The sequence below is a fragment of the Ailuropoda melanoleuca genome, chromosome 13 (genome assembly GCF_002007445.2).
Source record: "Ailuropoda melanoleuca isolate Jingjing chromosome 13, ASM200744v2, whole genome shotgun sequence".
Lineage (NCBI taxonomy): Eukaryota > Metazoa > Chordata > Mammalia > Carnivora > Ursidae > Ailuropoda > Ailuropoda melanoleuca.
Window position 1 is genome coordinate 73,097,221 of NC_048230.1, and position 16,126 is coordinate 73,113,346.

Genomic DNA, 16,126 nt, shown 5'->3' on the forward strand with positions numbered 1-16,126 from the left:
AAATCCTAAGTGAAATAATCCAGATACAAAAGGACAGATATATGATTCCACTTATATGAAGTAGCTAGAAGAGACAAATTCACAGATAGAACAAAGTAGAATAGGGAGCCTGGGTGGCTCAGTTGGTTAAGCATCTGCCTTCCACTCAGGTCATGATCCCAGGGTCCTGGGATTGAGCCCCATGTTGGGCTCCCTGCTCAGGGGGGAAACTGCTTATCCCTCTCCCTCTCTCTGTCCCCCCTGCTCATGCTTTTTCTCTCTCAAATAAAGAAATAAAATCTTAAAAAAAAAACTGGAATAGAGATTGCCAGTGGCCATGGGAGAAGAAGGAATGGGGAATTCTTGTTTAATGGGTGCAGGGTGTCTGCTTAGGATGTCAAAAAATGTCCCTGAAATGTACAGTGGTGTTGGTTTCACAACATTGTGAATGTATTTAAGGCCACTGTATTGTATCCTTAGAGATGACTGATTTTATGTTACGCATATTTTAGCACAGTAAGAATTATGTACTCAAAGAAGGTAATGGCCCCATGTAGAGCCTTTGATTGGACTAAATGGATCGAGGGAAAAGAGAAAATGTATTGTTCCAGGGGCTGGTAGATTTGAGAAACCTGTCCTTGAATGGGGAGATAGAACCATGGGAGTAACCAAGTAAGGGTACCAGGAGGCTCCAGACTCGTGTTCTGAAAAGAATTGTGGGTGGTTCTCTGTCTGGACAATGAGTTATTCATTGAAGGGACACGAGTTACCTTCAGGAAATCATTTAACCACAGGTGCAAGACTTTGCATTTGGATTTCCCTGCCTCAGTGACTAGCCAGTCCCTGGAGACACCGAGAAATACAGAATCATTCCTTCTTACTTGAAGTGTCCTACAAACCAGGCAGGGATATAAATCAGAGGAGCAGACTGCTGGTGCAGCACACATGGGCTCAGTGTTCTTTTCTATTTCTCTTAGCTGCCCCCTCGGGGAGAAAATCTGTGGTTTATTCTTGCAGCGTGTGAGCTGGGAAAACCCATGCACATAGCAGTATTTGCAACCAAACATGCCCCTTAAGGAGGGCACGTGCTGTTACGGGCAGGGCTTGCGTGTGCCAAGAACATCAGGAACTTTGGTGTGTGTCTGGAGAAGCTTGGGGTTGGGAAGCTGAACTGCTAAACAATAATGGGAAGAAATAGGAATGCATCTTGGAGGGAGACATGGAGGGAATATGGGATGGAAGAGGGAAGAGGGATCAGAGGGTCAAGAGGAGCCAGGGAAAGATGAAAACTCTGCCATCTGTGTATCTGTAATCCTCATAGTTCATCTCTGGCCCAGGCCTTGCCGCTAAACTCCAATTTTTGTGTACAACCAGCCACTCAACATTTTTCGTAAATAGAAATCTCTAAAACAAAACAAAATAAAACAAAACCTCTCACAGTTAACATGTCTCAAACTGAACTGCCCAGTTTCCCATACATCCTTGTACATCTCTTATTCTCCCCGATGCTGTGGTCCCAAGCCCTTAGAGCCTTTTTAAAAAAAATTTGTATGTTATGTTAGCCACCATACAGTACGTCATTAGTTTTTGACGTAGTGTTCCATGATTCATTATGGCTTATAACACCCAGTGCTCCATGCAATACATGCCGTCCTTAATACCCATCACCGGGTAGCCCATCCCCCCACCTGCCTCCCCTCTGAAACCCTCAGATTGTTTCCCTGGAGTCCGGGGTCCAAGTCTGTAGTCTCTCATGGAGCCTTTCTTTCCCACCCCAATCCTATGCATTGGGAAATCCTGTTGGCTCCCCTCTGCATGCACCCACAATCTGACCTCTTTCCCCTTTCTCTCCTGGCTGCTATCTTGGTTAAAAGTGCTTTTCACTGTCTGCATGAAGGCAGTGAGCTCTTGAGGCTCTAGTTGCTTCTTTTTATGCCCTGTGGCCGTCTGTTCTCAACCAAACGCTAGAATAATTTAAAATTCATGTCACATCATGTGACTTCTGTCTTCAAAACCTTGCAAGGGCAACCATTTCACTCAGAGTAAAAGCCCAAATCTTTGGGGGCACCTGGGTGGCTCAGTTGGTTAAGCACCTGCCTTCAGCTCAGGTCATGATCTCAGGGTCCTGGGATCAAGTCCTGTGTCAGTCTCCCTGCTCAGTGGGGAGTCTGCTTCTCCCTCTCCCTCTGCCCGTCCCCCTCCCACTTGTCCTCTCTCTTGTTCTCTCAAACAAATAAAATCTTTTTTTTTTAGAAAAGTCCAAATACTAGAACAGAGCAGGAGAATTCTGCTCTCATGCTGTTCCCATGCTGTTCAGGAGGGCTCTTCCCCCAGAAAATCACATGGCTCACTCTCCCACTTTCTTACAGTCTTTGCTCAAATGTCCATTTCCAGAGATGCCTTCCCTGAAGGTTTAAATGCGTCCTACCCTGAAAGTTCTCTCATCATCGTATCCGGCTGTACTGTCATGTTTTTTTCTTAACACTCATCCCTTTCTGTATTCTATGTTATGTACTGATTTATTATGTCCATTGTTTCCTGTCCTTTCCTCCACTCTGATAAAACTTCCGTAAGGGCAACTACTTTGTCTCATCTGTACAGATGTAGGCATGTCTGGGTGTGTGTGGGACATGGCGAGTGTTCAAGGAATTGGCAAGTGACTACTTAGGAGATTTCCTGAGGTATGGAGCTGTCAGCTGGTGCTCGATGATTGGGGTCAGGGTATACAAATGTGGATGGAATTATAGATGCAGATCGTACAGGCAGGAGTCTCCACATCTCTGATCCCCTTCTTCCCTCCCCATCCCGACCCAGCATGGAGGGGGATCTCCAGGGTAGTAATGCACAAAGTTCTACTCATTTTACCAAGAGAGAAGTTGGCTTGTCATAAGAGCGTGGTGGGGGGTGAGCAATAAGTTTAGAGAATTAAAAAAGAGGGTGAGTAGCTGAGAGACAGGGAATCAGATATCTGTTCAATGTGCATCTCGGGTAGACGGGACCTGATGTGAAGAGAACAATATGAAAATCATTTTCAATGATCGCGTGTGTGTGCATGCCTGGGGTGTGTACCCTTCCTCACGCCCACTCATATGCATACACACACACACACACACACACACACACAAGTGCATTCACAAGTCTATATAAAGTGTGGCTTAGCATGCTAGTATACAAATAGTTTTGAGGATTAAATGAAATTATAATACATGTTAAATTTCAGTAAACATTTGGCACATAGGAAACACCCAAGACATCATTAACAAGAGTTTGGGAGTACAGCCAGCACAAGTGGAACCCTGGAGACCTCTGAGTGGGATGAGTGATGGCTCTTCTTCTGTTTGCCTCTCTGTGTTTTCTGATGTTTCTGCAATTAGCCTCCACGGAGGAGCCAAGCAGCATAACATGGTTAACAGGGTGAACTGTGGAGCTGAGTGGCCTGGACATGAATCCCAGCTGCTCCATTGACTTAGGTAAGTGACTCTAGGCTGGGTGCTCTCTCTGCCTCAGTTTCCCCATCTGCAATCCGGAGTCCAGTCATAGCTAATAGGCTGGTGCTGTGAAGATTAGATTAATTAATTCGCATAAAGTTGTCGTTGTTACTAATCGGAACATTGTCTGTTTGGACACCCCTGGTAACTAGCTGCAGGTGACGGATTCATAGAGGAAATGCTCAGATCCCTGATTTCATGCTCTCAGATGACACCCTGCCCTTGGCCTTCTGTGGCAAGTCTGGGTAGCACACCTGAGTTTATGTCCAGGGGCAGGGAGAAGGTGAGGAGGCAGGGAATGGGGAGTCCCCTCCAAGGCAATGCTCACCTGTGAGTCCCAACAGCAGAGCCAGCAGCAGGTAAGGAGGAAGGCAGGTTCTGGAGTCAGGGGCCGACATTGTGGAGGCCTGAGGACCCTGCTCTGTGCAGATGTGTGCTGGGGAGATGGGGCGTCTGTTCTGTGGGGAGGAAGAGCCCGCCCCTCCTGGGTTAGAAGAGGAAGCATCTATGATGGAGTGACATGGCTGTGAGGCAGCAATCTGCTTCTGGATTGTGAAACAGAAGTCAGGCAGAGAAGGCCTCACATGGCGGGGAGGGCCTCTTCCTAGGTTTCAGAGAGTGAACATACCCAGCAGAAACGAAGCTTCCTGCCCACCTGGGGCCTCTGCTCTCTGCCCTGGGTCCCTTCCCCCATCTGGAGGTTCATGGTGATTCTCCACTTGGAAGGCCCAGGCCAAGAAGTATCTGCAGTTGGGGGCTTTGTCCCAAACTCCTGAGCCCAGGACACTCGGAGGTGGCTGGCTTGTGGCCTCATTCTGCACCAGCCTCCACCGAGAGCTACTCAGCTGGAAGAAAGAACAGGTACGCCAGGGCCTGCAAAACCTTGGGACTGAATGAGGTCTGCTCCAGAAATGACTTCCTTTTCTGACCCTTTATTGATGGAAAGGGTAAAACTTTGCCCAAGTGCACAGTGCAGCGTGGCCCTCAGAAGTAGTAAGTGTTTGGGGCGCCTGGCTGGCTCAGTCAGTGATTGTGTGACTCTTTAGATCAGGGTTGTGGGTTCAAGCCCCAAATTCGGTGTAGAGATTACTTAAAAAAGAAATAAAATCTTAAAAAAAAAAGAAGTTGTTTATGTGCTTGCCTCCAACAAAAAGCATCATTTCCTCCATTCTTTCAGGAGAGGAAGTGGGTTCTGTGTCCCCAAAATCACACTCCCAGACATTCATCTGAGTGTAATGAAGACTACAGCCTCACAAAAACCTGGTGTGAATGTGTAGATCAGCTTTCTTTGCTGTGCCAACACCCTGGAAGCGCCCAAAATGTCCAGTGATAAGTGAATGGTTGAACGAACTGTGGTGCGTTCGTACCGGGAAATACTACTCAGTAAGAAAAAGGAGTAACTTACCTACATGTGCACAGCTTGTCAGTTTCCAAAGGCATTATGTGCAGTGAACAAAATCAATCTCAAAATATGTCATACCGTGTGACTCCACTTACACAACATTCTCGAAGTTGTAGAGAACAGATCAGCATGGGCTAGGCGTTTGGGTGGTGGGGCCGGCCGTCACTACGAGAGGCGAGCGCAAGGGAAGCTCTGCGGCTGTGATACTGTTCTGTACCCTGGATATGGTGGTGGTTACCCAAACTCCACGCCAGCAGATGGACGCAAACAAAAGCTGGGAATGTTACAAGATTGAGCTATAAAACACAATGTCCTTGTCATTGTAATGTGGACACTGACTATGACATTAGTTAAAATCAAAATATTAAGGTGGTGGGGTAGAAGTGTGCACATGTAGTGTGGGGTCTGGGGTGACAGAGCATTGTATCCCCACCATCCGGAGTGAGAAGTCAGTGAATAATGCCTATGGATGTGTTCAAGAAGTGATAATATAAGATGCTAGATGAGATCTGTCTGGAACATCTAGAGGATGCAGTTAGAAATCAATTAAGTGTGGCAAATGGTTGCCTCTGGGAGGTGGAGAATAGTGGGAGGTCGGGAGACTCCAGTTTTCATATACAGAAGGTATAGAACTCTTTGCCCATTGAAGCTTGTGCATATGTAACTTTAATGTGGGTAAAAACTAATGTAGGTGAGTTGATTGATGTTGTAAGAGTTACACAGAAGAGAATGTCCATGCGATGAGCACTAGTCCGAGTGGGATAAGCTTGCTGGAATAAGACTGATGTTCAAAACTCAATTACATTCATATACAGTAGTCCCAAACCCATGGCAAACAGTAATAATAGTATTTAAAGATTCCATAAACTAGAAAGTATTAAGGATAGCTCTCAGTAGGGATGTATGAGACTACCATGGGACCAAAAAGCCCTGTGAACTGGTGAGCTGAAAGCCATCAAAGAAAACCCAAGGGACGCCTGGGTGGCTCCGTCTGTTAGGTGTCTGCCTTCGGCTCAGGTCGTGATCCTGGGGTCTGGGGATCGAGTCCCGCGTTGGGCTCCCTGCTCAGCGAGGAGCCTGCTTCTCCCTCTACCTTCTGTTCTCTCTCTCTCTGACAAATAAATAAATAAAGTCTCAAAAAAAAAAAAGAAAGAAAACCTAAAACATCTCATATCTGTGAGTGTCAAAACTCATATCGGAAAGATGTCAATTTGCCCACATGAATATATAACCAATGCAGTCAAATTATAATTGTAAAAGGGTTTTTAATGAAAGTTGACAAAGTGATTCTAAAATGCATCTGGGCCAAGGAGAGCCATAGTAGTTTTGAGCAACAGGTCCGAGGTGGGAAGTTTAGCGCAAAAGAGGTATTGAAACTTATTATAAAGCTGTTCTAATTAAGACAGAGCAGTTTAAAAAAACAAATATATTTTGCATCAGCAAAACTCTCGTTGCTGCTGGTATATGTTCTTCAATGGAGTTCTGGTAAAATCTTCTATGCACATAAAAAATATGATTCTCATATGTGGAATTTAAGAACTAAAACAGATGAACATAGGGAACATAGGGAAAGGGAAGAAAAAATAAAATAGGATGAAAACAGAGAGGGAGACCCTAAACTATGGGAAACAAACTGAGGGTTGCTGGAGGGGAGGTGAGTGGGGGGATGGGGTAACTGGGTGATGGGCATTAAGGAAGGCACTTGATAAAATCAGCATCGGGTGTTATATGCAACTGATGAATCACTAAATCCTGCCTCTGAAACTAATAATACAGTATATTTAATAAAAAGTAAAAAATTAATAATTTTAAAATTAATAATAATAAAAAATAAAAGTCTCTATGAACCAAAGAATATAAAGATTTTATTTTGTTTTTTTCCTATGGTCTCTTCTAGAAGCTTTACAGCTTAAGGTCCTAAATTTAGGTCTGTGATCCATCTGATCATATAATTTTTTTTGATATTTTGGTGTAAAATGTACAATAATATTGCTGTAAGGTAACATTATTTTACGACAATATTAAACTTTGCGTCTGTTATAAGGAAACAGTCAAGATTCTTCTTCTCGTTTTGGTTCTGCTGCTGCTTCTTCTTTTACATATGAGTATGTAATTGTTTCAACACCATTTGTTGAGAATCCGATCCTTTCCACATTGAATTACTCTGGGAACTTTTTCAAAAATCACTTGGCCAAATACATATTATGTATGGGTCTATTTCTCTTTTTTTTTCATGCTTTAAAATAAAAAAAATTTTTTTTATTATTAAAGTTGACACACGGTGCTATATTAGTTTTACATCCACAGCATAGTAATTTAAAATTTATATGCATTCTGCAGTACTCAGACCACAGTAAGTGTAATCACCCTTTGTCACCATACAACGTGATTCCAGTTCTGTTGACTGTAGTCCCCTGTGCTGTACTCTCATCACCGTGACTTACAGGATAGGGTAGTTTTGACAGATAGACAAGTAGCTACATGGCAATAAGACGCCATAAAAAGAATCACACATTAATGGAGTGGTTTGCTATATGGCAAAGGCGGCTGTCCAGATCAGTGGGAACTGGATAATTTTTCCCAATGGGAGAAAAAATAAAAGATCCCTACCATTTATCTCACACACACACACACACACACACACACACACAACACACACACAGCTCAGAAAAATAGATCTAGGTCAAAGGTATATGGAAAGAGCGAAACTTCATGAAAAATTTAAAACCTTTTTTTTTTGTATTACAAAAGCTCCCAAATGATACTACACTCCTGCTCTGTGGCCCATGGCAGAGGAGCTAGAAGGAGTCTAGCACGTGTGCCCAAGGAAACAGAGAGAAAAGTGCTCAGTGCAAAGCTGTATTACCCAAACAGCAGGTAGAGCTTTCCTACCATCCTGAGAAAAATACTTAAGTTGTAGGATATGCTTATAATAGAAAGCTGTAGAACTGTGGAAAACTGATAAAATTGAACTATGTATATCAGCATGAGAAAATACCATGCACTGTGTTGAGCATACAAAATAAAAGTTCCAGAACGCTGTATGCAGTATAACAGCATTTATATAAAATATAAATTGGTTAAGGATTTATAATACATTATTAAATTATAAAATCAAATTTGAGCATGATAAACTCCAAATTGAGGATAGTGTTTTTAAAAGAAACAGAAGACCATAAGGGCAAAATTATTATTAATATTTTGCAAAGATAGGATTGTAGGACCAAGGATTTTTTAGATATTTCAGAACCAAAAAACGCTTATTTCATGTAGTGACTTCAAAATGTGTAGGTGTTAAAATAAAATCATACTTGGGGAAGCTCTGTATAAGAGTAAAATGTGCTCTTCCAGATTATGGAAGCAGCCCAAGAGTCCATCAATAGGTGAATGGATAAAGAAGATGTGGTATATGTATAATGGAATATATTCAGCCATAAAGAAGAATGAAATCTTGCCATTTGCAACAACATGGGTAGAACTAGAGAGTATAATGCTAAGCAAAATAAGTCACTCAGAGAAAGACAAATACCATCTGATTTCACTTATATGTGGAATTGAAGAAACAAAACAAATGAACAAAGGGAAAGAAAGGAGTCAAACCAAAAAACAGACTCTTAACTATAGAGAACAAACTGATGGTCACCAGAGGAAGGTGGGTGTGGGGATCGCTGGTTGGTGAAAGGGATTAAGAGCACACCTGTCAGGATGAGCACTGAGTAATGTATACAATTGTTGAATCATTATATTCTACGCCTGAAACTAATATAACACTATCTTAGCTATACTGGAATTAACTTGCAAAAAATAAAAATAAAATAAAAGTAAAATGTGCTCTGAAAAGTAAGGGTTGTTCCTGATCAGGAGCAGAATGGAAACCTTGTTTTTTTTTTTAATTTAAAGATTTTATTTATTTATTTGACAGAAAGAGAGAGCACAAGCAGGGGGAACAGCAGAGGGAGAGGGAGAAGCAGGTTCTCCGCTGAGAAAGGAGCCTGAAACGGGGCTCATTCCCAGGACCCTGGGATCATGACCTGAGCCAAAGGCAGACGTTTAACTGACTGAGCCACCCGGGCACCACAACCACCAACTGGGTTTTCTTGACCCACTTGATTCTCTTTTGGGCTGAGGCAGGGCCAGGTTGAAGATCAATGCATTCAGGGTCCAGACATCCCTGGGTCCCTCAGACCAAAGTCCATCCCTTGACTCAGCTCTGAAGCTCAGAGAGAAGGAACATCAGGGAGTGTGAGGAAGAGAGGATGTTCAGGGTAGAAGTGGGNCATTTGCAACAACATGGGTAGAACTAGAGAGTATAATGCTAAGCAAAATAAGTCACTCAGAGAAAGACAAATACCATCTGATTTCACTTATATGTGGAATTGAAGAAACAAAACAAATGAACAAAGGGAAAGAAAGGAGTCAAACCAAAAAACAGACTCTTAACTATAGAGAACAAACTGATGGTCACCAGAGGAAGGTGGGTGTGGGGATCGCTGGTTGGTGAAAGGGATTAAGAGCACACCTGTCAGGATGAGCACTGAGTAATGTATACAATTGTTGAATCATTATATTCTACGCCTGAAACTAATATAACACTATCTTAGCTATACTGGAATTAACTTGCAAAAAATAAAAATAAAATAAAAGTAAAATGTGCTCTGAAAAGTAAGGGTTGTTCCTGATCAGGAGCAGAATGGAAACCTTGTTTTTTGTTTTTTTTTTAATTTAAAGATTTTATTTATTTATTTGACAGAAAGAGAGAGCACAAGAAGGGGGAACAGCAGAGGGAGAGGGAGAAGCAGGTTCTCCGCTGAGAAAGGAGCCTGAAACGGGGCTCATTCCCAGGACCCTGGGATCATGACCTGAGCCAAAGGCAGACGTTTAACTGACTGAGCCACCCGGGCACCACAACCACCAACTGGGTTTTCTTGACCCACTTGATTCTCTTTTGGGCTGAGGCAGGGCCAGGTTGAAGATCAATGCATTCAGGGTCCAGACATCCCTGGGTCCCTCAGACCAAAGTCCATCCCTTGACTCAGCTCTGAAGCTCAGAGAGAAGGAACATCAGGGAGTGTGAGGAAGAGAGGATGTTCAGGGTAGAAGTGGGGGCGGTAGCTTCTCCCCCCATGTGAGCCTCTTGGACAGGGCGGGAGGCAATGTATTACAGAGCATGTAGGAGCACTCGGGGAAAAAGTCATTCATTCATTAATTCATTCATTCACTCATTCTTGTATTAATTCCCCAAATACTTCTTGAACACCTACTATGTGGCAGGCATTCTCAAGATTAGATTCATGGTGCAAATCAGAAAAAAGACCCCCTACTCACTACAGCCCAGCCCCTCTGTCTGCGTTCTGAACTCTCCCACACTCACGATCATCTTTGCCACTAGTTAAAGCCTTCCAGTCCCTCCTTGGCTCCGTTAGTTAGTAGAGTTTAGCTTTACTTTTCTTATTTATTCCAAAAATAAGTCCTATGATATTTGACATCTATAATAGTATATGGGGACACTCTTTGGAGTTTGGAGCTCAAAGCTTTGAACTCCATCCCACCTCTACACCTTGGACCCCCACCCAGGATTCCAAGGGACTTCACTGAAAAACCTCCAAACCCCAGGGCATTGCAGGATGCATGAGAGCTGGAAGCTTCTGAGATCTCCAACAGACATTTACAGAAAACAAGACTGCTTTCAGCCTTTTCTTGAGGCTGCATCTGCCTGGTATGTGCTATGTGAGATAGCGGGCTCACCTTGGACTCTAGTGGTCAGCCTATGATTGTGACCGTGACCTCTCTCCCTATGTACTAAGGCCTGCCCTCAACTCATCTGTTACAGTTCTACCACCTGCAGATGTAGGTGACTATGGAACTCATCACCAGCAGCACCTTGAAGCCCAGAAGGAAAGCCACAAAGATAAGGACAGGCATCTCTGGACCTACCAATAGGTGGAAGGAGACAGCAGATGGGACTCTGTGAGTTTAAATACTTCACTCCACTCAGGAGACAAGGCTGACCAGTAGCTCAGAGCAGTAGAGATGAGCTTACCTGAGCTTCCAGTGGGCTTATATGTGCCATGGGCTTCTGTGGACAGTATGAGGTTGGCCTGGATGGGAGGTTGTGCCTCATGCTGCACCCTACAGGTGAGGACCTGCTCAGATCCCTGCCCCAAAACATTCACCAAATGCAAGCTTTCCAAGGTGTAGGTCCCATCGCTATTTTGCTTGGATGTGACTTGCTTGACTCCCTTGAACGTAGGACACTTCTCTCTCCAGGTGGGATGCACACTCTGTGGATGGAATCTCTGCATGTGGCAGGTAATGGCCACCAAGTCCAAGGAGGGTGAAGACTGGGACACTGTCACTGTAGGGGGAACTGACACATTCCAGAGAAAGCAGAGAATGACTATAGGAAATCCACTGTGGGAGCCGGGGACCTCCTGAAGATGGGTCATCTGCTCAGCACCCCCCACCCCCAGAGGAGGATTCAGGTACCCACTGGCAGATGTACGCATAAGAAAATGCACGGCTGAATGAGAGAGTGGATTGAGTGAGTTCATGCTTGATGCATGGGTGGATGGAGGAATGTATGGGTGAGAGAATGATGGGGTTGAGGAAAGCCATCCAAATCTCTCTCTCTGGTTTTTTTTTCCTCCACTTTGGCTATGAAAGATGCAAAGATGAATATTCCATTCCATTTAAAACCTATAGTCAGAACATTCCTTTTAAGAAACTATCACTCACTCTGTGACTTGATAATTCTAAGATTTGAAGATTCACTGACTCTACATGGTTATATGAGTCCAGATAGTGAGATTTTACATAGGAAGGAACTAGGGTTTGGAGAAGTTCAATTAGTAGCCCAAGGTCACAAGGGGCAAAGCTGGGATAACGCCAGCCGCAGCATGTTTTACCATCATGCTGGTCTTACAACTTTAAGGCTATATGCATTTGTGATCCTAGCTTCTGAAATTAAGACCTGATGTCTTCTAGAAATCTTTTCGACCAGATTTTCAGCTGTGCAGTAGAATGTATTCATAATGAGGAAACTCTGCAAGATGTTTAGATACTATAAAATGTTACGTATTTCAGTAGAATTCATGTGAACACACAGCTTGGTACAGTCTACCACTAAACCAAGGGCAGGGAGATCCAGATTGTGTCCCTGCACTAACAGCACAGTCAAATGCAAGAGAATGGCAGGTAAGCCACCTAGACTATATTTTTCAGCTTGAAGCAAATATGTACATTTTCCATGGCCAGTTGGATGGCATGGAATGTGGCTGGACTTGAAGAGAACATTCCTGAGGAAGACTAGTTTTCCCAGCAGAACAAATGGACAGAGAAATCTCACTGTACTTAATGTCATCAATTCAGAGAGTGGCAAGGAGCAGGAAATGCTGGTGATCTGAGAGACTAAGAGAATAGCAGAGCAGGGGGGTAGACCAGGGCAGACCAGGGAAAGATTAAGTGCCAGGAGAGTGACTNCTCATGTGAACACACAGCTTGGTACAGTCTACCACTAAACCAAGGGCAGGGAGATCCAGATTGTGTCCCTGCACTAACAGCACAGTCAAATGCAAGAGAATGGCAGGTAAGCCACCTAGACTATATTTTTCAGCTTGAAGCAAATATGTACATTTTCCATGGCCAGTTGGATGGCATGGAATGTGGCTGGACTTGAAGAGAACATTCCTGAGGAAGACTAGTTTTCCCAGCAGAACAAATGGACAGAGAAATCTCACTGTACTTAATGTCATCAATTCAGAGAGTGGCAAGGAGCAGGAAATGCTGGTGATCTGAGAGACTAAGAGAATAGCAGAGCAGGGGGGTAGACCAGGGCAGACCAGGGAAAGATTAAGTGCCAGGAGAGTGACCCAACCCTTCCAGGACAACTTTTCCAAGCAAGACCTGGGAGTGGATGACACACAAGACCCCTCCTTCTAGTCTCCTGCCTCCCCGATCCATAGTAGGAGACCACTCCCACTCATTGACATCCTATGTGGGGAACAGTTCCCTGACTACATTGTGGTGGCCCTTCAGGGACCTGCCACCAGGCCTCAATCACATTCCGGGTAGAAATGGGTGAGTGGAATTCTGCAGGCTTGTAGAGCTTCTGCCTGCCTGTGGATCCCTTTGTTTTGATTCAGGAGATACTAGGCTTGGGGGCTAATGACACCCATGTTGAGATTTCATCCAAATCCGGAAGCTAACATGTGGCTACAGGGGTCTGTGACTGACATGTAGGGAGTCAGGAAATGGGCTACAGTAGACACAATGCAGACTCTTGAGCTCAGGTTTGTCCCTAAACCTCAGAAAGGCCAGTCAGACTTCTAGGTTCCGTTTACCAACTTTTGGACCATGCAGTGCACACTTGTGGTTGCACTTTACCTACTGAATGTCTTTTTATTTTTGAATTTCTCTTGCACTACGTTCAGGTTCTGATGGTTGGGCCATCAGAGAAAGACATGGTCTGTCAGTACGGCCTGATGCAACATGGGGCCCAGGGCCCTGGACCGACAGAAGGGACATCTGTACAATCCCATCCTACAGGATTGTTTGTGGATTCAGGGGTACAGTATCCAGTGTATAGTGATGATTGTACATGTTTCAGATATTGAATAATTTTTATTTTTACAAACCAAGAGAATGGAGTTTCTCAGAGTGTACTCAGCATTCATAGACACGTCAGTGCCTGAACCAGATACACGGGCCATGTTTAGATGCCCTATTGTTTTTTTAAAACATAGATTTATTTATGCATTTATGTATGTATGTATGTATGTATGTATGTATTCATTTTAGGGGGAGAGACTGACCTGGGACTCATTCTCATGGCCCTGAGATCTTGAGCTGAGCCAAAACCAAGAGTCAGATGCTAAACTGACAGAGCCACCAGTCCCTCCCAGATGCCCTCTTGTTCACCTCACACAGTAACAGGTGCCCATGTCTTTGGGCGACACATCCCTGATGCAGATGGACTAGGCTGTTTGGTTGACCTCTGTGTTTTCTACTTGGTTTGTTCAGGGGCAGTGGCTTCCATTGAAACTGTAGATTAATTGCTGTTCTGGCCCATTTCCCCAGAACCACAAGACAGGCCCTGCCGGGGAGCGAGCACACACTTTGCAGCCCAGAGTTACGACCTCTCCAGCTCTGAGTGAAACTGAACTCTTAGGCTGGGTCACCTGGAAGTCTTCATCCAAACTTCCTGGAGAGAAAATTTGTGTCATCCCTCACGTTCTTTATCTTGAGCCCAAGATGATCTGAAGGTCTGGTTCTAGGTCAAGGTGAGGAGTCTTGCACACTCTCTTAGCAACATATACTGGCTCCAAAGTATGAACATTACAAATTGCGTTGCTATTGGGATGAGGGGAAAGGGGGAGGGTACCTTCCTTCTGCATCATGATAGGAGGATGGCCTGGAGCATAGTTGGTGCTATAGGAACAAGGGAACTTGCTGAATAACAAATTACCACAAACTTAGTGGTTTAAAGAACATATTCTTTCATAGTTCCTGTGGACCAGGAATGCAGGCACAGCTTAGCTCAGCTGTCATACACAGAGGGAAGATGATGTGAAGACACAGGGGGAAGTGCCATGTACAATCCGGGGACGGTCTGAGGCTACCAGGAGCTAGGAGAGAGGCCTGGAACAGATTCCTCCTCAGAGTTTGTAGCAGTTTTAGTTATAATTGCCAAGCTTGAAAGCAACCAAGATGACCTTCAGTAGGTGAATGGATAAAGAAATTGTGGTACATCCAGACAGTGGAATGTCATCCAGTGCTAAAGGAAATGAGCTAGCAAGTCCTGAAAGGATATGGAAAACATAAATGCTTAGTATTAATTCAAAGGAAGAGCCCGCATACTGCATAATTCCAACTACATGACATTCTCGAAAAGGCAAAACTATGGTGAAGGTAAATATATCAGTGATTGCCAGGGGTTGGGGGGAAGGAGCTAAAAGGAGGATTTTTAGGGCAATGAAACTATTCTGTATAATATTATAAAATATTGAATACTGTGCAAAATATAGTATACTATATATAAAATGTAAATTCTATAAAAGTATAAAAATACTATAGATGTGTCCAAGCCCATAGACTATGCAATACTAAGAGTGAACAACGATGTGAACTTTGGACTTTGGATGTTAATGACATATCGGTGTAGGTTCATCATTTGTCATAAATGTACCAGTGTGGTGGAGGGTATTGATAATGGCAGCAGCTGTGATGTGTGGGGACAGGGCGTAGTATGGGAAACCTCTGCATCTTTTGCTGAATTCTGGTGTGAACCTAAAACTGCTTTAAAATAGGAAGTCAATCTATAAAACAAAGTAATCCATATCAAAGGTCATCTAGATTTTCTTCTATTATATCTTCTATGAATTTTATAGTTTCATGTTTTATATATGAGTTATTTTTATGAAGGCTGTTGGTCTGTATGTGGAAGCAATTTTTTTTTTTGCATATGGATGTGCAGATGTCCAATTGCTCCTGCAACATCTGTTGAAAAGACTATCTTGGTCCTTCCCAAAGATCAGTTGGCTGTATTTATGTGGGTCTATTTCTGGAGTTTCTATTCTGTTGCATTGATCTGTGTGTCTAGTCTCTCACCAATGCCACTGTATCAATTACTGTAGTTTCTAGAAAATCCTGTAGCCCAATGGTGTCAATCTTCTAGGATGTCTTCTCCAACATAGACTTGGCTCTTCTGGTTATTTGCACCGATGGCTTTGGGGAAAAGACTCCACATGCTTGTTCAGCTTTTTCAGCAAGGAGGGGCAGAAATGCTTAGTTCTTTGGAGAGCCTGCAGGATTCAGCTTCCATCACTGACAAGAGAGCCCTCTAGTGACCACTTCCAGCCAATATTCCATGAGCTTGCAAAGTTCTGCAAATTTTTAAGTGATTGTCTTTGGATGGAAGCATTGTAGATTCTTTTCAATTTCATGTTTTCCAGCATTTGCTGTCCACTGAGAGGTAGCATCTGTGTGCTGGTAATAAATTGAAAAGACAGATTCTTTGTTCCTAGGGGCTGGGGGGATGAGAGTTCTGATGTGTGTGCTGTACTCAGCCCTGTGAGCACTAGCATGTGCCCATTCCCTGAACAAAACGGTGTGGAACGGACACAGCCACTGAGAGTTTCTGTGAGCTGGGAGCCCTTCCAATCTAGTCCGATAAATTCTGGCTAGGACAGAGAAATTCTCCCCCAAGAAAATCTAGGTAAACAGGTGAAAAGAATGCAGTAAACAGGCATAGTGGAATCCC

The 16,126-nt window shown here is 43.7% G+C and overlaps 1 protein-coding gene across 6 annotated transcripts in view; it reads right to left on the bottom strand.

Moving 5' to 3' along the window:
• LOC100464540 (signal-regulatory protein beta-1) overlaps positions 1 to 16,126 on the bottom strand; it is a 49,860-nt gene that overhangs the window by 18,198 nt on the left and 15,536 nt on the right. For 5 of the 6 annotated variants that reach the window (XM_011218020.3, XM_019793828.2, XM_019793827.2 and 2 more), the window contains exons 1-2: positions 4,096 to 4,188; positions 3,796 to 4,012 (exon numbers count right to left, since the gene is read on the bottom strand). The exons of the other annotated variant lie outside the window; for it this stretch is intronic. In XM_011218020.3, coding sequence (XP_011216322.2) covers positions 3,796 to 4,012; positions 4,096 to 4,173 — 295 coding nt within the window. In that variant the 5' untranslated portion in view covers positions 4,174 to 4,188. Of the gene's footprint in view, positions 1 to 3,795; positions 4,013 to 4,095; positions 4,189 to 16,126 lie in introns of those variants that run through there. 6 annotated transcript variants of the gene reach the window in all.